General features: G+C 38.5%; 1 protein-coding gene and 1 pseudogene across 1 annotated transcript in view; both read right to left on the bottom strand.

Annotated features, from left to right (window-relative positions):
* FoxK (forkhead box K) overlaps nucleotides 1–27,603 on the bottom strand; it is a 278,192-nt gene that overhangs the window by 164,735 nt on the left and 85,854 nt on the right. The window contains exon 4 of the mRNA XM_067150284.2: nucleotides 18,142–18,334. Within this exon, the coding sequence (XP_067006385.1) occupies nucleotides 18,142–18,334 (193 nt within the window). The remainder of the gene's footprint in view (nucleotides 1–18,141; nucleotides 18,335–27,603) is intronic.
* Nucleotides 417–13,599, bottom strand: LOC136875394 (uncharacterized; annotated as a pseudogene).

Raw genomic sequence — 27,603 nt, 5'->3', positions numbered from 1 at the left:
ACAACATGCAGGCCTTGGCTAGAAATGAAAGTACCCGAAGTGGCCAAGCGTATAGAAATTAAAAAGAAAAATGTTGCCGCGGCTCTCGCGCCGTATAAGCCACTTATGATAGTGCGCGCACAACGAGCAGTAGTTGGTGTAGCGGTATGAGCTCGGATTAGTAATTCGATGGTCGTGGATTCGACTCTTCCGTGTGGAGATTTTTGTTTTCTTTTCCTCTCAACTTTTATATTATTCATTTTCCAATTAAGCAAAGAGGTGAATAATACATTTTATTTATTTATTTGTTTGTTTATGTATTTATTTGCAAAAGGCATAGAAAAGGTAAAAATTTGGGATTTCATCGTCAGACTTTTCAACAATGGATTGTAATTAAAGCACGTAAGAAAAGACTTTGTACATGAAAATTCAAAACGTTATTTATTAACATTCGATGATTTACATGTGCCGGGATGATATTTATCGTAGAAACAGGGGAAACAACAATTATTTCTGCATCTAGCACAAGCTATAAACGCTGCATTTTTAAAACCACATCGTTGTTTGAACGTCTCCATAGAAAAACATACCTGACTGACATTCTCTCTCATCACAAAGTTTAGAAGCGAACCACGCGTAACGTAACATGTTACCAAATATTGGCGTGGATAATTGATGATGAACAATCTAATGTTTATGCAGTCTTCTCGGAAAGTTATTTCTTTTTCTTGCTCGATGAGATGAGAGCAATTTTGTATTTTTTAAATCAAGTTTTTGACCTGACGATGAAAATATACATCACAGGGTTGCACCAGTGGAGTACATTTAGGGGGAATTACTTTGATGCCACACGTTGGCAATCCTTCTTCATCTAGGAAGAGTTCGTCGTATAATTGTGGATTTGCTTGTCCTCCCCACGATTCAACCAGCAAAAGAAATTTGTTCTCCTGTACGTATGGCTTCATGACATCCGTTAAAAATTTAGTATACAACGCTGTTGTACGATTTCCTGATTTTGAAGAAGTGATGGTGACATTCTTGTATTTTGCTGAATATTCATCCACAGTTTTTTAAATCCTCGGTCCAAAAGAGCCAGTATTCTCTTGTAAGCATACATAAACTTTTGGCAATAGCTTTCCAGAAAGGGTCATAGCACATTGTGCTGTATATAAGTGGGTTACTTTGTTCATATCCTTTCTTTTTACGAAAACCGTTTTTAACCCCCAAGTGTTCCAGGATTTGGTTATACGTCGACTGGTACTGGCAACCTGGAAAGAGAATATACGAATGTAAATTTATTATACGCGCCGTTAAACAGAGTAATTGATGTGAGGTAGAGAAATAAGAATTTGATCAGTGTTGATAACAAAATCCTTGTCGTATTGAGGAATGAGAGCTCAAGTTTGGAGTCTGAATGTATCTGCCGCAGCAAGGATTTCCTGCTGTGTAGCTGTCTCTTTTTCCGACACAAATCTTGTAATTTTCCTCTGACGAATCTTATGCCTTTGTTTAAAGTCGATGACCGACGATTCGGATGCTTTGAATTTCAACTCTGGAAATTGACTGGCAGCAGCAAGTGCCCATTGTTGCAAGTTTCTTGTGGTGACTTGCTGGTTACAACATCGTGCTTCTACGAAGCGATCATATGTCCACGAGTCAGTTGTATTGTATTTATCGTTTCAAGTTTCATCAATTTTAATATGTTGCTCCCAAATGTTCAAATCTCGCATGTGCTTCAAGCGAGATGCTCCTTTCGTTTGCAAACTTTTTAACCTCCACGTTGGATGCGCTTTGGCTAGATTAACCACCATTATTTTGTAGTCGAGTGGAACGTAATCCGGAATCTCTTTCATTTTTTTAAACATCGGGTTCATACTCATCACTTGACGACAAGCTGGCACCCACCAACATTTGATATTAATCTTCTTGGTCGATTTCTTCGCTCCAGATCAACTCTTCGTCACATATAAAAGGATACTCGATAAAACTTCCACTATTTTATTGTGTGTTTTATGTCCCATTTGAATGTGTTCTTCGGTTATCACTTTGGCACTTTCTGATGAGAATAGATTTTCTTCGGCCAAAAGATGTAAACAATAATCCATCGCCGTCTTCAATCGTTGCTTGGATGCTTCGGTGTGGATGCTATCGTCTGGCTCCTGTTCATTTTCTGTCGACGTTCCAGGCATATTAAAAAGTTTCACTTTTGTCCGACATTGTTGATTTTTCCACAATATTTTCCTCACAATTTAATTTCACAACACTTTCGATATCTTCCAGACTATTCTAACAGTATTCTTGCACAATTCAAGTTACTTGGCCAAGAGCTAACAAACAAATGAGCTCCCTGGCTAGCGTCGTTACTAACGGTCAGGGGCACCTGCGCAACAATCTAATGTTCGTGTACAGCCGCTACGAGCAACCTTCACTTGTCAGGTGAAAATGAATCTTATCGTGAAACTACTATTCACGTTTATGGCACATTCCCTAAGGAGGGGAGATAGCCAATAAAGGAGAACGAAGAATTCCAATTTGAACACGTCGGGAAAGTTCGCAACTCCAAATTTTCTACAAATATGCGCCGATTAAAAACGACGTCCTACATGCCTTTTAATATAAATAAATAAATAAATAAATAAATAAATAAATAAATAAATAAATAAATAAATAAATAAATAAATAAATAAAATGACATAAAAATAATATTATATACAATGTATATATAATACAATATATATATATATAATACAATATATATAATATATAAACTGAGAACAATAAAAGGTCTCCACACGGGGAGTAGAATCCAAGACCATCGAAGTACTAGTCCGAGCTCTTACCGCTACACCAACTACTGCTCGGCATGCACACCAACATAAGCGGCTCATACGGTGCGAGAGCCGCGTCAACATTTATATTTTTATTCTCTATACACTTGGCTATCTGGAGTTCCCACTTCAGGTACTTTCCTTTCTAGCCAAGCCCAGCATGTTCTATAAATTTGAGCGAAATAGGTGGTGACGAGTAGGGAATGCCCCCTTGTAAGTAAAAAAATGTTACAGTTAGAATGTGAGAGATATCTGAACAGAGTCTTAATTAAAATGCTCCGATAGTTATCTATATATATAAAATAAAGAGTTTTGTCTGTACATTGCTCAGAATTGAAAAATGAAGGTATTTCTGTATCGATCATGTCCACAGTAACAAGAAAATGCACTTTTCAATTTTCCGTAATGTCTGTCTGTATATATGTACATGAATGACTAGAAAACGGCTAAAGAGAATTTAATGAAAATCGGTAGGCAAAGTCGGGGAATAAGTCCTTAGATGGTTTTCCGTGGTTTCCCATTTTCACACCAGGCAAATGCTGGGCCTGTACCTTAATTAAGGCCACGGCCGCTTCCTTCCCATTCCTAGGCCTTTCCCGTCCCATCGTCGCCAAAAGACCTATCTGTGTCGGTGCGACATTAAAAAGTGAAATAGCTATAGTTATAGGCCTATGCACAATAATTGTCTGCCCCAGTCATCTGATAAGCTGGGAAAAGTAGCAAGTCTGATCACTGTAGATAGATTGAAACAGCGACGAGAGTTAAAGTATTCAGCGGTCGAGATGAGTGAAGGACGATGTCCAGGTTCATACCTATTTAAATCATCAGCACTCATGAAAGGTGATGAATGTTGGATGACAGGATTTCAGTGTCATTGTATTTTTGTCTGTACGTGAGACTGACATATTTACAGGTTGTGTATGTGTGTTGTGTGTCATTTGACGATTTAATTTGTGTTGTAAATAACAGATTACTGTGGTGAGCTGAAATCTACGTGAGGATTTTAAATGTGATATCTAAGTAATTTGTTTGTGTTTAGAGATAAACATATTGTGATTCATTTAACTAAAATCTAGTGTATAAAGGTCAGATAGGATTTCACCACAGTGTCTGTGGATATGAAATACGCTGCCCATGTTTTGACAGGAAATAAAATACAAGCATATCTCAGTTAAAAATCAAACCATATGTGTTAAAGGCAAGGATGTTTCAGTTAAACTTCATGATTAATTGGACTGAAGAACTTTGGACGTTTGGAATTTTTTTTTGAAGTTGCTTTACGTCGCAACGACACAGATATGTCTTACAACGACAATGGACAGGAAAGGGCTACGAGTGGGAAGGAAAAAACCGTGGCCCTAACACGTTGGCGGCCACTCGGATATCGGCAACCATTACCGTGGTACCGTAATACTTTTTTTGTTTAAAGGAGTTCATTTATGTGTACTTATGCATTTTAGATTATTATTTTAATTATTTCAATATTATTTATGTGCATACGAGCCATGACGCACACGCTGCGTCAGCGGCACTACCGATGAGTTTTTCGCCTTCGATGCCGTTTGACGCAGCATGTGCGTCATCACTGGTAATGAAGTGGAACGAGGAAAATAATGTTTTGTTCGATTGTAGAACTTCTTTACAACAGAAAAATAAGTTTCTGAACAATTCACACAAAAATACTGTGTAGTAGAATCTTATTATTGCTGTGTGAACAATGTATACTTACATTACTCCATAAGCTGTACAATGTAACTACAGTAGTCCATACAGTGTGCTACAGTGACATTTCCTCGCAAAAATAACTCTTCTGAAAACGCGTTACATTCAGTTACAGTGTTATTCAGCAAGTTGTCATCTGCAATCAAGCGAAAACAATCAATAGGTTTCGCGTCACTTGGCAGTGGAACCTTCACTCCCAGCCGACGAAGAAAGTTTATTTGTTTCATTAAGGACGAATCTGAACTCCAAGAAATGGCCACTGAAATATTGCCCATGTTATTTGGCGAGAGATTTGGAGATGAGATATTAATTAGGTCTTCCTCATCTTCTGTAATGTGAGAATTGGGAGTAGACACTCAACACACACATCCGTGATTAAAATTCTCACTCAGGTGGCTACAGTCAGTTTTCACACCGTCATCGCTGTCGTCACTATCATTAGTGTTCAGGAGAGCTTCCAGACAATCATCATTAATTGCAAATTGCCTGTTTATCCTGCTAAGACGGGGTTTCTTCCGGTGAAAAGGTACTGAAACATCACTGTTCCCTCTTGACATAGCGGAAATGTATGGCGATTTGTAATGGCTACAGAGATTGTAACTAACAATTGATCTGATGCCCGGATGGCGCACATGTTTAATAACACCTTAATAATGCACAGATAAGAGGTCTGTTTGTTTACATACATATTGGCAGAAATATGAGCTTTAATATTTGGCACAGAATGTGACGCACGTGTGTTGTCATCGGCACTGAGTGAAAGTGAAGTAATGACGCATATGTGTCGTCATCGGCCGCGAACGTGTTAATTAAGGTACAGCCCCAGCATGTGCCTGGTGTGAAAATGGGAAACCACGGAAAACCATCTTCGGGGCTGCCAACAGTGGGATTCGAACCCACTATCTTCCGAATACTGGATACTGGCCGCAATTAAGCGAATGCAGCTATCGAGCTCGGTTGGGACGTTTGAGAACACAGTGAGATTATGATCGAAAACTAGGAATTAGTTTAACCAATTCAGTTCAATACGGACAAAAATGAAATTCTTAGATTTAAATGCTAGTCTGTCGAAGTATATATTTCTCAAAATCTTAACAGGCGTTAGTATTAGACATTCTTCTGGGAGAGAGTGAACCGAGCACCCATGGGATAGAAGGCTAGTCTGTGCATCACCAGATTTTCATGGCAATGTGCGGACACTATGTGCATTACAATAACCGGACCTAAAAAGTAAATATGTACGGTATATTATCTACTTAAGACTGTACCCAGTGCAGAAATGGCTGCTTGGATACTTAAATCCTGGCTCACATCTTGGGACAGTGTGACCGTGGAATGCTCATTTAGAACTCACGTCACCACATTCTACGATCAAAGATAGCCAACACCCTGAGGAAAAAGGGCTGGACAGTAGATGAGGAAATTTTCTGCACTGCTGTGAATGTATCAATTCGGAGGGTTGACATGATAGCGCCTTCTACCAGCACAAAGCGAGGTGTGATTGTGGATCCTACAAAAAGATTTTAGTTGGGAAATGAACAAGATACAGAGGTACACCAAACAAAGAAGAGTATTTATGAACCTACAGTAAATTTCTTCAAAGATAAATATTACTTGGAGTCAGTCGAGGTTTACGGTCTCTTACTGGGAGCACTAGGTGGCATACCGAGGTCTTTTGAAGAATTTAGGAGGAGATTCACTCTATCACTTCATCTTACAGATGAGAGTGTCGTGATGGTACTAAAGAAATCCTGTCAAATCTTAAATCAAAATCTCAATTCATACACATATATTTTTTTTGCTAATGGCTTTACGTCACACCGACATAGGTCCTATGGCGACGACAATCCATATATCTGAATATGATTTGCTATAGCAGCTATATCAAATTTCTGTTAGTGGGTATGCTGAATCCTATGGGGCTACTTTGTTGGGAGGCAGTTTCTAAAAAAAAAAAAAAAAAAAAAAAAAAATATATATATATCACAGCAGCAAATGGATCGATCAGGATCCTAAAACACCATCTGGATGTTTATTCAACGTTATGGTTTTATCCGTTTACATTAAGCGCATGAATTATTCTCCTCACTTCAAGACCATTTTACTATTAGAACTCTAATGGAAAACTCACTACCTAAGTGTCAAATTTTACTCTAATGATGTATATATGCCGACATTCTGAAATAGTGTATTATTCAACAGCACCAAAACATAGGCCAATATCAATAGAATCTACCAGAAAGACTCGCTTTTAGACTATTAGTACTTAGAAATATATTTATAAAGCATATTTTGAAGCATATAAACTTTCATCACAATTGTGCTTATTTTATTCAGTGCTATGAAAAAAAAGATACTTTTAGAACTCACATGAGGGATATACCATTAGAACCATAACACTTTGTTCCAGATGTAGCCATTTTACAACTGCATATTAGTTTATATTTGTTTTATTATCTTTGTATATCTTCACCATTCAGTTTTAAGTTGGATAATGTAATATTGCTTATTTTAACTAAAATGTATTGTTTTAGGATATTTTGACTAAAAAGTGTAATTGAATATTTACGGCTGATGATGACCCAAAGTGGGGACGAAACTAGTACTGAACTTTATAATGTAATGTAATAACTGCATTGAAAAAAGCTTACTGTACTGAATAGGCGGAAAAATTTTACCTGAATAAATGACATGTAATCTCAGTTCAAATTGGACCAACCAGAATGAAATTTAGAACCCTTAATGAGACACCATCTACATGCATCCTCATCTTAACATACTAGTGGTGTAATTCAAATATCTCTCTTTGATTGTTGTTATTTCACCTTCATAACTTCTGTATTATTAATTTCCTGTAGTATTGTGAATCCTTGTTCTTAGCTGTACTTTGGGAAGATTACTAAATTTAAAAATTAATTAATTAATTAATTAATTGCGTATGACCTCCGAACAGGCCTGGTGCGGGTCTTTCTCTCGTAGACGGCCTATTAGGCGAGTGCATGTCTGTGAAGAGGAGGTCCTACCTAGAATGATTTCTAATGCTGAATACACCACACACACCCAGGCTCCGAGCCATTGGAATTAACCAATTAAGGTTAAAATCCCCGACCGGGCCGGGAATCGAACCCGGGACCCTCTGGACCAAAGGCCAGCATGCTAACCATTTAGCCATGTGCAATATGATGCTTGTAAGAATCCATCACGGTATAGGACAAACTTTTCTAGACTTTAATTATTATTCTCATGTTAGAAACATCTAGAATATAAAATAAAATTACACTCTGTAACATTACCCACATTTAGACCATTTCCATGTGCCTTGAAAGTGTTTATCTTTTGTACACGATGATGGGCACAGCAGACATTGAAGCATGTGCTTCAAAGTATGGTCTTACCTTCATTCACACTTGATCTTGTAAGCATCGATGTAACCCCATCTCGCTAAGGTCACTGTATCTGTCCATCCTGGACTGGGATGTTTGTAAGATAGATTATAAGTATACATACTTAATTTTTGTGATGTTTAGCCAAATTCATTCGTTCCCGGATTTTCTGTTTTCCCTTGTATGTCTTTTTTTTTTTTTTTTTTTTTTTTTTTTTTTTTTTTTTTTTTTTTTTTTTTTCAGTGGTCATTCCATAACCAGAGAATCCAGGGTCCACTGTATAGGCATTATTTGCTGTTTAAGAATCTACAGTTTTTAACAATAAATTAATATCATGACAGTGGTAGTAAACGTTTTGTTACTGTTGGAAGTTAGCTTACTCTGAATCTCTCTTTTAGGTACTGAATTGGTGGTACAGAAATAATTTACATTTGTAGTATATTGAGTATATTGTATTGGTAATTGGTGCATGTTTTCTATCAGTGTGTATTATGTGAATGTTCTAGTCGACTAGAAAATGGGTAGAAGTTGCAAGAATATATCTCAATATGTTTAGTCTGTACTCATGGAAACGAACGGATATACATGAGAAATAGAATGTTACAGGGAAGGATGTGCATTGTATGTTAGAACTGACAAATATTTATGAATAGTTCTTGGTTTTATAAGGCGTTAACAGTGTTTTAAGAAATGTAAATGAGTGTTATTCAAGCAGAGCAGATGTGTATCGCCCTCAAGTCCTATCCAAAGAGTGACGTCACCAGAGCTACAGTACGGCCTGTACATTATGAAGGCAGTGTATGTACTAAAATAAAGTAAGAATGTGAAACTTCTTCTCAAGATACAACGGTGTGCAGAACTAATTACAGAGGTTGGGTTATGTACTTTCGAGTCTTGTTAAATTTCAGAAAGGCTGTTCTCATGTAAATTTATAGTGAAAATGTTGTTATTCTACAGGGAACTTTAATAAGTTTTCATAACACGCCTCCGTGGCTCAGGTGGCAGGGCATTAGCCCCTCACCGCTGGGTTCCGTGGTTCAAATCTCGGTCAGTCCATGTAGATTTGTGCTGGACAAAACGGAGGCGGGACAGGTTTTTCTCCGGATACTCCTGTTTTCCCTGTCACCTTTCATTCCAGCAACACTCTCCAATATCATTTCATTTCATCTGTCAGTCATTAATCATTGCCCCAGAGGAGTGCGACAGACTTCAGCAGCCGGCACAATTCCTCTCCTCGCCGCAAGATGGGGGCTTCATTCATTCCATCCCTGACCCGGTCATTGACTGGAAAACAGGTAGTAGATTTTCAATGCGTACACGGTAAACCTGGGTTAGGTAACGCCGTTTGAAATAAGAAAATGGAAATGTTTGCCACAATTGTCTGGATTGATCCTATTACAATTCTTAAGAATTAGAAATTAGAATTAGAAAATACATGCTAATGAGTACGCCGCTGCTTGGATAACTTCTGCGAAAATATTTAAACAAAGCGATTGCTGTTTCATACCAATTTTAACGTGTTTATGTGCGAGTTTGGTAGCTTTTCCAACTTTTATGGAAAATCATGTATATCGTGGTAAGAACAACCTTAAACTGAAACAGTTTTGCATTCACCGACAAAAATTTGTCAAAATGAAGCACAAACCATAATTACAGTACAGTGTTTAGAGTAGTTATCTTCTTGTTTGATTGCTGTCACTGTTTAAATACACTGACTGACAGTGACAATGCAACACCAAGGAGGAGTAGTTCGAAAGGGATGAAAGTTGGGGAAAAAACAGAGTCGGCACGGAAGAATAATTGATGTTTATTTCAAACCGATATGCAGGTTACACAATGCGCACGGCATCGACTCAGTAGGATGTAGGACCACCGCGAGCGGCGATGCACGCAGAAACACGTCGAGGTACAGAGTCAATAAGAGTGCGGATGGTGTCCTGAGGGATGGTTCTCCATTCTCTGTCAACCATTTGCCACAGTTGGTCGTCCGTACGAGGCTGGGGCAGAGTTTGCAAACGGCGTCCAATGAGATCCCACACGTGTTCGATTGGTGAGAGATCCGGAGAGTACGCTGGCCACGGAAGCATCTATACACCTCGTAGAGCCTGTTGGGAGATGCGAGCAGTGTGTGGGCGGGCATTATCCTGCTGAAACAGAGTATTGGGCAGCCCCTGAAGGTACGGGAGTGCCACCGGCCGCAGCACATGCTGCACATAGCGGTGGGCATTTAACGTGCCTTGAATACGCACTAGAGGTGACGTGGAATCATACGCAATAGCGCCCCAAACCATGATGCCGCGTTGTCCAGCGGTAGGGCGCTCCACAGTTACTGCCAGATTTGACCTTTCTCCACGCCGACGGCACACGCGTCTGCGGTGACTATCACTGACAGAACAGAAGCGTGACTCATCGGAGAACACGACGTTCCGCCATTCCCTTATCCAAGTCGCTCTAGCCCGGCACCATGCCAGGCGTGCACGTCTATGCTGTGGAGTCAATGGTAGTCTTCTGAGCGGACGCCGGGAGTGCAGGCCTCCTTCAACCAATCGACGGGAAATTGTTCTGGTCGATATTGGAACAGCCAGGGTGTCTTGCACATGCTGAAGATTGGCGGTTGACGTGGCGTGCGGGGCTGCCACCGCTTGGCGGCGGATGTGCCGATCCTCGCGTGCTGACGTCACTCGGGGTGCGCCTGGACCCCTCGCACGTGCCACATGTCCCTGCGCCAACCATCTTCGCCACAGGCGCTGCACCGTGGACACATCCCTATGGGTATCGGCTGCGATTTGACGAAGCGACCAACCTGCCCTTCTCAGCCCGATCACCATACCCCTCGTAAAGTCGTCTGTCTGCTGGAAATGCCTCCGTTGACGGCGGCCTGGCATTCTTAGCTATACACGTGTCCTGTGGCACACGACAACACGTTCTACAATGACTGTCGGCTGAGAAATCACGGTACGAAGTGGGCCATTCGCCAACGCCGTGTCCCATTTATCGTTCGCTACGTGCGCAGCACAGCGGCGCATTTCACATCATGAGCATACCTCAGTGACGTCAGTCTACCCTGCAATTGGCATAAAGTTCTGACCACTCCTTCTTGGTGTTGCATTTGCTCTGTCAGTCAGTGTAATATATGATGGTACAATTTATGTTAATACAGGCAAAGATCTCTGGAAAAGGTGTGCTTCCTACTGAAACCTCGATTTAAGGAAAACCCCCATTTAAGGCTTTGAAAAATCAGGTCTCTGTAAAAACGTTAAATAGGGGTTCGACTGTACCTTGGAGAAATCATTATGCACAACTTAAGTGAGAAAGCAACATTGATAAATAGAACCAACAGAATGAAAAAAGCACAATTTCTAACCTGGTCAACTTTTAACAAAAAAATGCTTGTCAATAGACACCAAGATCCAACACTACAAAACTGTAACTGTGTCCGAAGCCACTTACGCTTGCGAAACCTTGTTCCAAATTAAAAATGAAAGGAGAACTGATCAGCTCCTCAAAACTGAAAGAAGAATTATTAGAACTTGCATAAATAAAAAGCACCAGGTTGAATGAGTCTGGAGAATCCTCCCCAATGAAACTGTCTATCGGAGGGATTGACCCAATAACAGAACGATAAAGAAGAAAAGAATCTCTTATTTCTTTCACATCTTACGATTACCAGAACACAGGATTTTACGGCAACTTGTGATGAGAAATCTGGGAAAGACAGGAGGACGTTCGACTCAAAATTACAGATGCAGAGAAAAAGAATAAAATTACCACCCTTCATAAGGGAGATAAAAAGATATTTTTACCTAAGGTTTGGATTTTCACAAAATGTTGTGAGAATGTCACCTACATGAAAGTAGAGGTACCACGAACATTTCTTTCACATACAATTAATCGTTTCTTTAATGGAATTTCTTGAAATTTTCAATACAAATTTTTTCATGAAATTTAATGAACATGTTAATGTAAATTTGTAATTAGGTAGATAAAACTTCTTTTAAAAGCACTACGTATTGATTTTTCTGTACATAATTTATATAAGGAGATATATCATACTGAAGTTTGTGTAATTTTTATGTTCTAAAATTTTGGACTTGAAAATCTCTTACTTGAAAAAGTTCTGCTATCAAAAATTCCATACGAGGTTTCTTAATATAGCTATGATACATATACCATACATATTTTGTTACAATTGGCTGAATATTATGGGAGAAAAATCGGACTTAAGTGTAAAAATTACAAATGGCGGGAAATCTTTCTGATTCATTACCTAAAAGTCACCAGAACCATATGTTTTCCTTCCCTTCCTTTCTTAGCAGCTTCTGTACGAATACTGGTAACTCTGGAAACTTGTCTCTTCTTCTCCTTCTCCAAAGAAAGGAAAATGATTCGCCTGCATTTTTTTTCACAATTTATGGGGATTGTAGATTCTGTCATGTCAAGATTGTTGGGTATAGGTGCAGGACTTACATGGTTTGAAGTTGATGCGACACTTTCCTGATGAGAACAATCCCATTCCAATAACATTGCATGGCCTTTTGTCTCCGATTTCTTCAACGGAAACTCCTGTTCGGTAATAGCTGATCTCCATCTCTTTCCTATCAAAAGTTCAGCAATTCGTCGCTTAGCTACGGCTGATTTATGTTTACGCACATTGCTTATTCCCTCAAATACAAGCTATCAATTATTACAGCACACTGTCTTTCCATAATAACAGTATCTTGATACACAACTACAAGACGTTATTTGTGCGCGTACTTCACAAAAGTAAACAGACTAGCTACCACCACAGAATCCACAAAAAAGATTAAACATACAAGAATAACAAAACTTACAGTTGTCGGTACTATTGTAGTGCCATCAGGAATACCAATACAAGCATAAAATACTGCTCAATGACAGTCAAGTACTGAAATATTAGTCTGTAACAGGCTTTATAAATTCATTCAGAAATATGGTAAATCTTACAGCTTGAGTCTGTATAAATATATTGGGAGAGGGGGGGGGGGTGGGAGCTTTTGGCCCATCCCATAGATGCTAATTGCAAACAGGTATATTTGATTGAATGGAAACATGACAATGACATCATTACCTAACAAAGCAGTTCAGCAGATGCCACGCCCATTTCCAGTGTGTGCAGACTGGCAAACAAAGCATTATTTAAGTGATAAATTGTTTGAATTCAATTAAATAACTGTGTGACAAAAAAGAAGAAACTCAATCCTCTCAATTTCAGTCATTTAAAAAATTGCCAAAAATGACCAAAATATTGATTTTTATCTCCAGAGTGTTGTCATAAGAAACACAAATTTTCAATTGAAATGAAGCACAGAAGGCCTGTAGAGATTTCAGATGAATTAAGAACACAATAATAATAATATCAAAAATTATAATAATAATAATAATAATAATAATAATAATAATAATAATAATCATAGTAATGAAGACAAAATTAAAATCAGCATCTTCAAGTGCGCAGAAATCGTGAATGTTGAACTCCCACCTTCGAGTTTTGACTCCATCATTCGACTTGGTCGAAGTGTTTCAAAATGGAGTTCAAAGTCATTCCTCCTGATTCCTCCAGGTCGCATATGGTCGTGTGTACAGTGGAACCTTGGACTGCGAGCATAATTTGTTCCAGCAACATGCTGTAATACAAAGCGCTTGTATATCAAAGCAAATTTCCCCATAAGAAACAATTGAAATGCTGATAATTTGTCCGCAACACAAAAATATTTATTCACATAACATTTCTAAAACAAAATATAACGTAAATCAAATTAAACTGCACTTTACCTTACAATAGAATCATTGTTGGTGTGAGGAAGACGAGAGATGACATGAGAAGAGTTACAATGTACATGAATTTCACCAACGGAATCACTGCTAACTGTTCGCTAACTTGAACTGCTTTCTTTTCGTGCAACTTTAACGAGGAACCTGTCCAATGACTGTTGCTTTTGCCTCTTTTTGAGGATTTCACAAAAATGTGACATTGCACTGACATTGAACAGATTTGTAACTCGCACTGCTACAGGCTTATTCGGGTGGTGCTTTTCTACAAAATTTTGCACCATTTCCCACATTTTGCGCTTCTCTCGAATCTCAGCTGAACTGAGAGATTCCAATGATTTTTCCTCCTCCTCTTCCCTAGACAAGATCTCCTCCATAACCTCCTCCTGTTGTTCACGATGCAGGTCCATCAGTTCACTGGTGGTCAGTTCCCGGCTATGTTCTTCCACCAGCTCTTGAATGTAGATGTCATACACCTCCAGCCCCAGGGTCTTCCCTAAGGACACAACTTCATCGACAATCGACAGCTCATTGTCACGAACAATCCTCTTAAAGTCACATCCAAGAACACAGTCAGGCCACAGCTTTCCCCAAGCGGATGTGAAGAGTTCTCTTGGTGACCCCATCCCAGGCATTGTCAATGATCTTCAGGCAGTTCACGATGCAGGAATGATTTCTCCAGAACTCTTGGGATGGTAAGGTTTGTTCCTTCGGTCACTTCGAAGCATCGCCGAAATAGTGCTTTGATGTATAGCTTCATGAAGTTCGATATTACTTGCTGATCCATAGGCTCGAGTAGTGTTGGGAGGAAAGAACTTAACCTTAATGAACTTGAATTCCTCCAGTAAGTTGTCCCCAAGGCCTGGAGGATGAGCAGGAGTATTGTCCATAACCAGTAAGACTGAGTGGCAGATTATTTTCTGAAAGATATTTCTTCACTACAGGATCAAAGACCTCGTTCATCCAATCAACGAAGAAAATAAGAGACCCAAACCTTAGTGTTGGACCTCCACGTAACATTTAACTGGCTCTTCAGCACCTTGCATTTCTTTAAGGTTCATGGATTCCCGGAATGATAAATGGGCAGGGGCTTTACTTTTAAATCCCCGCTCACATTAGCACACAATAACAGGGTTAAACTGTCTTTCATGTGCTTGTGACCAGGCACTGAATTCTTCTGCTGTAATGTAGGTCCTCTTCAGCATCCTTTTCCATAAAAATCCTGTTTAATGGTTATGGTACATTAGGGCTTTCCACAGGCCAGTGTCCTAGGTCCGCTTCTTTTTGTCTAATTTATTGACAATCGCGTTAATACTATATCCTCCGTTTCTTGTGAAATTCTACTATTTGCATATGACTGTAAAATATTCAAACAAATCGAATCATTATCAGATGTAAACTCCTTACAGAGTGGGCTTAACTTGCTCTCTGAATGGTGCTCCACATGGCGTCTTAAGCCTAATCCTACCAAGTGTTCCTCTATTTCAATCACGCTTCGTAAATCCCCTATTCTCAGTAAATACTCCTTCCTCGGTAACCCGTTTCCAACTCTAACAGAACAAAATGACTTTGGAGAGTTGTTTGACAGTAAATTGTTATTCGTCCGCCATATACAAAAGATAACCTCACGAGCAATGTCACTTCTCGGTCTGTTGTATAGATTTTTTGACATCATCAATATCCATCTCCTCCGAGCCTACTATGTATCTTGCATCCTATCGATTATTGAATTTGCGTCTCCCATTTGGTCTACCTCTTCACTCACTAATCTGAATCACATTCTTCTGTGCCATTGTTAGAGCCCGAGTATCTGATTACATGTTATAATTCTTAAACTTGAGCAGTATTCAGATACTGGATAAGTTAAACCTTCGCCCGTTATCTAGTTGCAGGAAAGTAGCCGACCTTAGATTCGTAGATAACACTGTTAATGATTTATTTTGTTCTCCTGAACCTGCATCCTCCTTTTTCCTTACATGTTCCAAGTCATAAAACCAGGATTAATCCGCCCCTTCATATTCCGTATTGTTGCCTCTCTCTTGTTCAAAGAAGTTCATTTATCCGCATACCAACCCTCCTTAACTCTTTTTCTTCTGACAGGAACTTGGATGTTTTTTCTTCGTATGCCTCCTTTAATCGATCCTTCCTTAACTTAACCTAGTTCATTTTTTTCATATTCCTTTTTTCCTCTTCTCATTGCTGTCCTCTCTTTTAAACATAATGTAATATTCATTTATTTATTTATTTATTTATTTTTTACTGTACTATACCATTACTTATGTGTTATATCTGTATTTATCTTACTAAGCCTAGCTATAAGTTCTTCTCTTTGTTTTACGTTCAATCTTCAATTTTCCTCGTTGTTTCTTTTGCCTTTATGTTTTGTTGTGTCTATACAGTTATTTTGTTAGTTTTTAATTATTTCCTCTATTTTTATCATTAGATGTTTTTTCGTCATTGTACTTCCACTTAAATAAATAAATAAATAAATAAATAAATAAATAAATAAATAAATAAATAAATAAAATTAAAAACTTGCTGTATCAGGTAACACTCTGTAACAATGAGCTTCTGGAACTCAGCAGTGAATGCCTCAGCTGCCTTAGCAACGGAACTGGAAGCCTCCCCGTGCCTCACAACACAATGGATGCCACTTCTCCTCTTAAAGTTACCAAACCATCCCCTGCTGGCCTTGAAGCTTTCTTCGATTTCTGTTGACGTACGTGTACTGCATGGTAATTTACTTACGAGGTTGGCATATAATGTCTTTGCCTTCTCGCAGATTAAATTCTCGGTCACAGTATCACCTACTAATTGCTTACCATTTATCCAAACGAGAAGCAACTTTTCTACATCTTCCAGAATACGTGGCCGTTGCTTTGATACTCTTGTGACTCCTTTTGCTGCATCCACCCCTTTTATTTCTTCTACTGTACAAATAATTTCTTCTATTGCCCAAACAGTTGACGTAGACTTGCTACAAAACCTTGTTCGTGCTTTTCCATCATTTCCTTCTTAACTCCCACCGTAATCATCTCCTTCTTTCGACTACATTCTTTGTCAGCCTTCTTTTCGTTCGCTGGACCCATTGTTGCAGTATAGTTATAACACTAATGAAAGAAACAAAACATGTACACTCGTATGGTGTTGACTATGCGAGCAAGGCACACCAACTGAACTCCAGCGTGGGAGATGATTACACACACTCTCCCAGGAAAGAGAGAGGCAGAGACGAGGGGAAAATGTAGGCACACATGGTGATGCTCGTATTGTGGAACCTCACTCGCTTATCAAGTTGCAATTTATTTTAAATGTTTGCTCGTCTTGCAACACTTGTAGACCAAGTTACTTGCATTCTGAGGTTTCACTATAACCTCCAGTTCACTGTCCAAGAGTGTGACCAGAAAATAATTTTTAATAACCCACTGCTCTGAAATAAAAGGCTTCTACTAACATTTGTTTTAGAAAGTGTAATCCTGCAATAATGCTTGGATATTTGTATAATAATAATCATGTTATTTGTTTTACGTCCCACTAACTACTTTTTTTTAAGGTCTTCGGAGACGCCGAGGTGCCGGAATTTAGTCCCGCAGGAGCTCTTTTACGTGCCAGTAAATCTACCGACACGGGGCTGTCGTATTTGAGCACCTTCAAATACCACTGGACTGAGTCAGGATCGAACCTGCCAAGTTAGGGTTAGAAGGCCAGCGCCTTAACCGTCTGAGCCACTCAGCCCGGCGGATATTTGTATTGGCCCCCGTGCGTATATTTTCATATTTGTTGTTCGGTGTTTTTCACACTTTTCAGTGCATTTGTTATTTTATAAGCCCCAGCAGAAAAGGTTTCTCTCGTATTTTTTCCACCTTTTAAAACTTTCCTCTCGTCTTTAGAAACAATAGATATAGTTTTCACTGTACCGGCGGATACACGATGTGAAATACCCTCATTGCAAGTTATAAATCTCATTGTATAACCGTATTGGATTTCAGAATCAGAAGTTGTTACATTAATAAAAACCTCCTTTCCACTACATAGTAGTCCTTTATATTTAGGATAAAACCTAATTATAATATCTCATTAATGGTTTTATCCTAAACATAAAGGACTACTATGTATTGGAAAGGTGGTTTTTATTAATGTAACAACTTGGTCAAATACCCTCATGTCGGAAAAAAAATCGTATCTAGTGTTTCCATATCCCTGTTGGATAGTGTTTATTTGTATATTCAGTGGTACGTTTTCTCGCTTAACACGTTCATTTTTGCTGTCCCCTGCAGAAACGTCTTAACAAGGTTTCACTTTATTATTTTTTGTGATATATAGCCTATTTTCTTTGAGCCCCCTGTTAGGAAAACACCTTCTTAAGGAAGAAATATTAAATCCCCCTGAGATTCATTAAAAAGGGGTTCTGCTGTAGTATTAACAGCAAGAGTACTGACCTTGGGTGGACTGTAAGGCTCAGAAACTGACGGTGGAGGACACGACGATGCAGTTCCATTTGAACCTCCTGACCGGTACAGCTTCTGCCCATTGCCTGTTTCTAGACTAGAGTTGTGGTGATTGTCTGGACTTGGAACCGATGATGACATTGTTGCACTGTGACTAGAAGTCCCTGCCCCAGACATGTCCTGCCTGCAACACACAAGATAATATTTTTTTTTTCTTAGGTACTGGGTCTAGAAATGTCCGGTGAATACAAAAATAAATAACTATTTAAGCAAGAGAAAGCAAAGTCTGTCTATTTAAAGAAAATCTAAAGAAGGCATATGAGAGAATAGGCCTACCACGGTTAGGTTGTTACACGCAATCATAGGCAGCAATGTTAACGATCGAGTTGCAACAAGAGATGATGCCAGAATCCATACCCGGTTCAAACTAACTACAGAAGTTATATAAAGCAGTAATATTTCATCCTTTTTGTTCAAAGATCATATACTCAAAGGGATATATATATATATATATTTTTTTTTAATTGAAATGAGCTGAGGTAGAGACAGTAACAGTTTAGTTTATGCTGATCATTTAGTCTTAAAGGCAATGTTGTAAGCATGCAATCTAACAACACCAAGATTAAAGGGGAGAAAAAAAAAAAAAAAAAATACCCCATTCAGGTTTTGAACCACAATTGCCCATTTTCTGAACGAGTGTGTTAACTATTCCACATTCCATACAAGATATAGTCGAGTGGCTTGACCCTGGCTCCTCATTCGGATGAACAAATGCCAATTACTGTAGTTCGGATTTTGCACATAATTGGAAGCTGCATCAATAGCCACTTCAAACTACAACCTCACTAGCAAGCCTTGCCTACTCCACACATGAGAAGGAGAGCCTGAAATCTTAGATGTGGAAGTCATTCATAAGATATAATCAAATATCTTCAAACTAGAAGAGAAATAGACCGAGTGTGGTGAAAATCAGTATTTCCATGAGTAAAGTGATGTTGGTTGGGAAGAAATTGCCCATGTGAGGCAAATCGAGGAGGATAAGATGACAATGAGAATAATATACTTGGGTCCTGGAAGGTAATAATAATAATAATAATAATAATAATAATAATAATAATAATAATAATAATAATAATAATGTTATATGATTTACGTCCCACTAACTACTTTTACGGTCTTCGGAGACGCCGAGGTGCCGGAATTTAGTCCCGCAGGAGTTCTTTAACGTGCCTGTAAATCTACCGACGCGAGGCTGTCGTATTTGAGCACCTTCAAATACCACTGGACTGAGCCAGGATCGAACCTGCCAAGTTGGGGTTAGAAGGCCAGCGCCTTAACCGTCTGAGCCACTCAGCCCGGCCCTGGAAGGTAAGAGAAAGAGAAGGGGGATCAAAATGTTGGTTATATTCAATCATTTGAAAGTAAGAAGCAGAAGAGGTCATGGTGCCAGGGGAAAACAGAAGAACATGGAGGTGCATAATTTAGTCACAAAAGCTTGAAGACTGACAACTCTCAGACAAAGCGGTCTATAATGGAACTCTAGGAATGGAAAAAAAAAAAAAGGAATAATGAAAATATAGTGTAATTTATAAAATCAAAGGAATAGAACCAGCTTTTGGATGGTCAGGCAACGTGCATTCGCAGAGTTTCTCTCAGACGAGCTATTTGGGCTCATCAGTTGGATTGGCACACTCCTCCAAGACTTTGCTTAGCAGTGGCAGATCAACTGCATGGTCCTGCCATGTTAGCAAACAGGGATTTCTCGCCTGCTAAAGGAGAAGTGAATTTTCCATTTCCAAACTAATGTACACTCCCCATGGAGCTGATTCTATTCCTGTGAATTTTAGATCTATGACTGTGAAAGTTTTTGTACACGCCAAGGTGCCGGAATTTTGTGTCGCAGAATTTTTTTTTTTACGTTCCAGTAAATCTACAGACACGAGGCTGACGTATCTGAGCACCTTTAAATACCACCGGACTGGGCCAGGATCGAACCTGCCAAGTTGGGGCTAGAAAGCCAGCGCCTGAGCCACTCAGCCCGGCATTGACCACATTAAGAAGTGGTTCAAGAGATATTCGTTCTTATTCAAACATCACTAATAGTGTTCAGAGCCGTAGTATTTATACTCGAGAATGGTAAGAATATTTACTATAAGAGAGAGAAATCAACAAGCTTTAATAACTTTCAATAACAGAACAGAAAACTCCAACTATAGTAAGGAATGCTTTAGTCATTCACCAGCGACAACACAAGAAAGTACTCCTCTTCTGCACCACCAAGACTGAAAAGGTCAGAGAACTTGGAAACAAACTTTACAAAATTACTTCCACAAAAATAAGGAATACAATGATTTGACACTTTTTTGTTCCTTTCCATTCCTAATATTGTATCTGTCATTGTGTTTAACCCATTATGTGTTCATTTCTATACATGATTTAATATGTCACTCATTTGTTCCTTTCCATTATTTATATTGACCAGTTCTTTTCCCCGTGTGTGTTTATACTGTACCACCTGCATTCATCTTTATCTTTTCAACCTCTTCCAGTTTCCTCATTGTACCCTGCTTTTTTCTTATCCTTCACTTCCCACATCAGGAAAAGGAATCCGTCAAAATGAACCTTGATTGAGTATTCATACCCACCCTCTTGATGAAGCTGCATAACTGTAACAAGCTCTTTCATTAACTCTTAAGAGTGCCGGGGAGCACTATTGCGCTCCTCTGTAGCCTAGCGAAAAGTGCCAGGAGCGCGATCGCGCTCCATGTTGCAGCTGTCTACGTAAGTCGTAATAGTTTGCACATATCTGATAGATGGCAGCTCCAGTAGGCATCACTCTGTAGTAGATACTACATAGTTTCTAAATCTACCACCAGAATCTCTGTGCGACATGTTGTGTTGATGTTATGTTTTTTTAAATATTTCAGCTGTTTGGCGCGTACCAGTAGACCATGTGTTCGTAATAATGGCGGCTAGTTCTCGTATTGTCTTTGAAATCGATGACGATTTGGTACAGTATATTGATTGAGTGATGATTCCGATTATATTGAGTCAGGCGATGATTCAGATGATACTGAGAGTAATAATAAGGCTGGTAACGTTTCAAACAATGACGATAGTGGTTATGTTATCCGACTTACTCGTGTGACAGTGATGCATGTAATTTCCGATAAAGACGGTAATGATAGTGACGGGAATAATGATGGAATTGACGGTGACAGTAATGACGATGATGACCAGATTTCCGTAAAATTCAGTCCGATCATGACGTGCAATTTTAGCCCTCTCCTGCATTCGTTGAGACGCCCGGCCCTAAACGTGCACTCCCTCCTGATGCTAGACCAAGTCAGTATTTTAATCCATTTTCACAAGAACTATTACTCTTAAAACACTGATATTTTACAAATTAGTAAACAATGCATCACTGTGCACGAGAATAACAAATATAGGTGAGTACGATCAAAATACTAGGATGTACTGAGATCCAAATTTGAATTTTAAAATTTTTCAAAAATTGCATAAACAAATTAAAATTTTTTTCTCGGAAGTATGAATTATTTTTGTGATGTTAATGTAATGAGTGAAGAGAGGGATCAATTAGCTACAAGAAAATGTAAACTACAATGAGATATCTTGAAAAGTGAGGATAGGATATGCTTTTATCTTCAGTGCTGCATAATAGGCATTTTCTCTCTGGCATTCTTAGCAACCACGTCAGTAAGAGAGCCGGCACTAAGAGGGTTAAATAAGAAGTCATACTTTACAGTGTCGACTCAGTTAATGTAAATTTGATGCTTTTCAGTCTGTTGAACACTAATTATAACACACTATTAAACAAGTGTTTCATTTTTACACGTATGTTACAGTGTTGTATTATACCGTATTAACACGAATAATCCCCGTACCCTAATTTTAGGAAGGCTCATTTTGAAAAAAAAATGAAATGAAATAAAATAAAATTCCATTCATCGAAAGAGTAACATACGTATAAACAAACATTTCATTTCACTCCGCGAGGTCAACGTGTTCCTAACGCAAATATGAACATATTAATTTACGGATATAGCAGCTTTGCCTGATATAAAAAAACATTATCACTGCTATAAAATGCCATGAAAATTAACAAGTAGGCCTACCTATATGACAGGAATTTCATAAAACTGTACTTGCAATAGGCTTGATTCCCTGTAGATCAGAAGATTCGTTGTCTCTTGCATCACTAGAATCCTCTCCTAAATTACAAATTCGTCACACTGCACAACCAAAACACTTCTCACATGCGGACATTTTTTACTCGGATAGTAACACAACCAGTGGTGGATACATCTTTTCGTGAAATATAAACGCTTGAAACAGACACAGCGGCAAACTGAACTGTTAGTTTTGCAGTAAAATAAAACCACGTTACTACGCGATTTCAAATTAACCACTGACTCATAATTCAGAAATGTGAACTCTTGCCGCGTCACAAAATATTCTGATACCCACCACTGCATGCAATTAACATTGATTCACAGTTTAAACCTTTCAAATGCCATGGAAAAGATCTATTTCCGAAATATATCCAACAAGGGGCATTTACATTATTTAAATAATGTACCTGTATAACTCACTCAGAAACATAAGCTCACGCAATGAAAGAAAAAAAAGCACGGTTCAAAGACTAAGACAAATTATGCCAGCTCCCGCGTGCAGGTGTTTTATTTTTTGGTTTACTGTACTACTTGCATTTCTAGATTCCTTGTACACGCAAAATGCCCGACGCCCTTAAAGCATCGTGGCTTATCGAACTTTCCCATGATGAAGGGAGGAAGTCTTTCGCTTCTGTCTGCATTGTATTACACTACAGTGAACCCATCTCCATTAAAACCATAAGTCCGTCTGGGCTCGGCAGTAATTAAAAAACCAAAGCAGTTGCATCGGCAATGACAGTATTGTTCGGTAAGTACGAATTGATTATAATCATAAGTCACGCTTTTTTGCCTACTATCGGCATATGGGGATATACTAAAGACAATGGGTTGGGATATAGTACCATATCTGAAGTACTTATTTGATTATTGTTTGGTTGAAGGAGCTATACCAAATGAATGGAAAGTTGCTATAGTAGCGCCTGTGTATAAAGGAAAGGGTGATGGACATAAAACAGAATTACAGGCCAGTAAGTTTGACATGCGTTGCATGCAAACTTAAGGGAGGCATTCTTTCTGATTATATTAGACATGTTTGCGAAATTAATAACTGGTTCAATAGAAGGCAGTTTGGTTTTAGGAAAGGTTATTCCACTGAAGCTCAACTTGTAGGATTCCAGCAAGATATAGCAGATATCTTGGATTAAGGAGGTCAAATGGACTGTATCACGATTGACCTGTCTAAAGCATTTGATAGGGTGGATCATGGGAGACTACTGGTAAAAATGAGCGCAACTGGACTAGACAAAAGAGTGACTGAATGGGTTGTTATATTTCTAGAAAATAGATCTCACAGAATTAGAGTAGGCGAAGCTTTATCTGACCCTGTAATAATTAAGAGGGGAATTACTCAACGCAGTATTATTGGACCTGTATGTTTTCTTATACAGTATATATAAATGATATAAGTAAACAAGTGGAATCAGAGGTAAGGCTTTTTGCGGATGATATTATTCTGTATAGAGTAATAAGTAAGTTAAAAGATTGTGAGCAACTGCAACATGACCTTGATATTGTTGTGAGATGGTCAGCAGGCAATGGTATGTTGATAAAATACGTAATTTACAACTCAAATTTTAATACACTAAGTCAAGTGACGATTGTTTTTAAAACACAAAGAACTTGAGAATTTTAGCCAAATCTCATTTTTGTGAAGACATTACTGTGTTTTGGACATCAATGTTATTAGAATCAACTAATATCCCAATTTTAGGACTGTCATTTAAATTGTTAAACTGTCCATTGTGTTTACAAATGCCTATGTTTACGTATTTTACCACTTAGTTTTTAGAATCATAATTAAGTAGAAATTAGTTATAAGCAAATTAACAATGACAGGTCTTAACCTTGAGATAAATTACAAAGGCTAAGGATGCTTGAAACCAAGCAAAACATGTCCCTTTTAATGTAGTGTTGTAGCAATTGGAATTTCTAACAACACAAAATCATTTGTATTGAAAAGGTGGAATAGAAAAATAAAAAATACAAATTTGTATGCAAATTAAGTGGTATGTTTCGAGCTGTCAACGGAGAGATGGCGTGGAATGACATTAGTAGATGAACAAGTTTGAGTGGCGTCTTTAAAAGTAGGAAAGATCACAATATGACGATAAAGTTAGAATTCAAGAGGACAAATTGGGGCAAATATTCATTCATAGGAAAGGGAGTTAGGGACTGGAATAACTTACCAAGGGAGATGTTCAATAAATTTCCAATTTCTTTGAAATAATTTAAGAAATGGCTAGGAAAACAACAGATAGGCAATCTGCCACCTGGCCGACTGCCCTAAATGCAGATCAGTATTGATTGATTGGATTGACTGATTGATTGACATTGCGAGTCTTCGCGGATTCCGCTCCTTTGCACACTGCCTGCTACACGATATTATGGTGTTCCTTGAAACGCCGAATACAAAAGAATATATGATATCACTCGAACTTAGCAACTATGAAACACACTATAGACACACCAAAGTGACTGAAAGTGCAGAAAGCTACCCCTGCACGGAAGATGCGTTCTATCATGATGCGGAGAAATTTTGAATTTCAATTACTCTGTAAAATACTTTTTTAAGTAAAGGCTGTTTATAATTAAATGTCTGAATAGTTTTCTGTTTAAATATGACATATGGGGACAGTTTTATTCCATCTGCAGTTACACAAAGCATAACTGTACACCTAACATCAAAAACTAGGTTAGCTAGGAGCGTGTTGCCAACCTTGACACAAATGAAACCCGCACCCCAATTTCGTGCCTTAGTTCATTTTAAAAAATATGCAGGGTTTATTCGTGTAAATACGGTGATTAGTGCTCGACAGATTGAAAAGCATTAAAGTTACAGACGCGAGATTGTCGGGGGCAAAGAAAAAATGGATATAGAAGAATTGGGACAGATAAGGGGAAAGTTCATCTATCTGAAGACAGCAGAACATGAGGATGTGGGTATGTCGCTTATAGGTTATGACTGAAGCAAACCAAAGAAACAGGTTTGTTGACGAGACTTGACCAATCAACTACAGTAAATCCTCATTAATTCGAAGTCGTTGGGACTAAAAAAATCGGACTTCGAATTAACCGCCAATTCGTAATTCAGAAGTGCCAACCCTTGCCGCGTTACAAAATATTCTAAGACCCGTTACTGCACGCAGTTAACCTTGATTCATAGTTTAAACCTTTCAAATGCCATTTAAAAAAAATTGAAAAAAACTATTTTCAAAAAATGCATCCAAGAAGGTGCATTTAGAGTATTCAAATAAAGCACTTGGATAACTCACTGAAAAACATAACCTCTCACAAATGAAAGAAAGAAAGAAAGAAAGAAAGAAAGAAAGAAAGAAAGAAAGAAAGAAAAGCACGATTCAAAGATGAGGAGAAATCTATTCTGGCTCCCATGTGCAAGTGCTTTATTCATTGGATTATTTTACTGTATGCATTTCAGATGTCCAGCACTTGCACAGAAAGTACCCAATGGCCTTAAAACATTGTGATTAATCGAACTTTCCTATGACGAGGGGAGAAAGTCTCTCACTTCCTTCTGCATGACAACACAATACAGTCACTCTACTCTTGTACAATTTCCCGCCATGGCACTTCTCTCGTACTTAAGAAATGTAAACACTTGCCACGTCACAAAGTATTCTAAGACCCATTAATCCATGCAATCACCTTGAATCACAGTTTAAACCTTTCAAATGCCATGGAAAAAAACTATTTCCAAAAGGTATCCAACAAGGTGCATTTACAATGTTCAAATAATGCACTTGGATTAATCACTGACAAACATAAGCTCACACAACGAAAGAAAAAAATCACACGATTCAAAGACGAAGATAAATTATGCTGGTTCCCCTGTGCAAGTGCATTATTTTTTGGATTACTCTACCGTTTGCATTTTTAGATACGTGTTACTTGCTCGGAAAGTGCCCGATACCGTTAAAAAATTGTCGCTTATCGAACTTTTACCATGATAAGCGGAGGAATTCTCTCGCTTGCGTGTGCATTGCAACACAGTACAATGACCCCCACCCTTATACGATTTCCCGGCTGGCACTTTCTCCTTTAAAACTATAAGACCATTTGAGCTCGGCATTAAAAGAAAGCAACGCAGTTTCATCGGCAATGACAATATTGTTTGGTGCCTACGAATGGATTACATGAGCTACGCTTTTTCGTCAACTGTCGGCATCGCCAGTGTTCGCGGATTCTGTTTCTCCACACACTGCCTGCTGCATGATATTACGGCTTTGCTTAAAAATATTGAATACAAAAGAATTCTGATTTCACTTGAACTTAGCAATTATGAAGCACACTGTAGACACACCGAAGTGCGTGAAAGTGCAGAAAGCTACCCCTGCACGTTCCGGAAGTCTTGTTCTATCATGACGCAGATAAATGTTGAATTTAAATTACTCTGTAACATACTATGTTGTAAAATGTAAAGGCAGTTTCAAATTAAAAGTCTGAATTTCGGTAATGGGGCCGACATGGTACTTCGAATTACAAATTATCTGCATTTCGAATTAAACAATTAAAATAACATGCAAAACCGTACCTCATGTTTCCGGGAACAAGAGCTTCTTCGAATTAGATGGGATTTTGAATTAACCGATTTTGAATTATCGAGGTTCTACTGTATTTAAGTTTAACACAAGTTTGACTCTTTGTAATTATGATTTATGAATCATATAGCCGCCTCTGTGGATCAATGGTAGTGTCAGCCATTGGATCCCACAATAACAGGTTCAAACTTGACAGAGGCAGTTGGAGTTTTGAAGGGCAGAAGAAAGCACATGCGATACTCCACATTGTATGATATTGACATGTAAAGCATATCTGGTGACACATTTGGTATGTACCCATAAATTCCTTAAAACTCAGTCATACGCCCAAGAGAGATTCAGTTTATCCTGCAATCTAGTAGGCCTAGTGTAAAACAATGTCAAAATTGATGAGCAGACAGCCAGATGGCATCAAAATAAAATGTTAATAATATCATCAATTTCAAGTTGCTTTACGTCGCACCGACACAGATAGGTCTTACGGTGACGATGGGATAGGAAAGGCCAAGGAATGGGAAGGAAGCGGCCGTGGCATTAATTTAGGTACAGCAACAACATTTGCCTGGTGCGAAAAATGGGAAACCACGGAAAACCATCTTCAGGGCTGCCGAGAGTGGGGTTCAAACCCACTATCTCCCGAATACTGGATATTGACCGCACTTAGGCGACTGCAGCTATCGAGTTTGGTATTATTATTATCATCA

This window comes from Anabrus simplex, chromosome 6 (genome assembly GCF_040414725.1).
Source record: "Anabrus simplex isolate iqAnaSimp1 chromosome 6, ASM4041472v1, whole genome shotgun sequence".
Taxonomy (NCBI): domain Eukaryota; kingdom Metazoa; phylum Arthropoda; class Insecta; order Orthoptera; family Tettigoniidae; genus Anabrus; species Anabrus simplex.
This window is presented reverse-complemented; position numbering and strand designations above follow the sequence as displayed.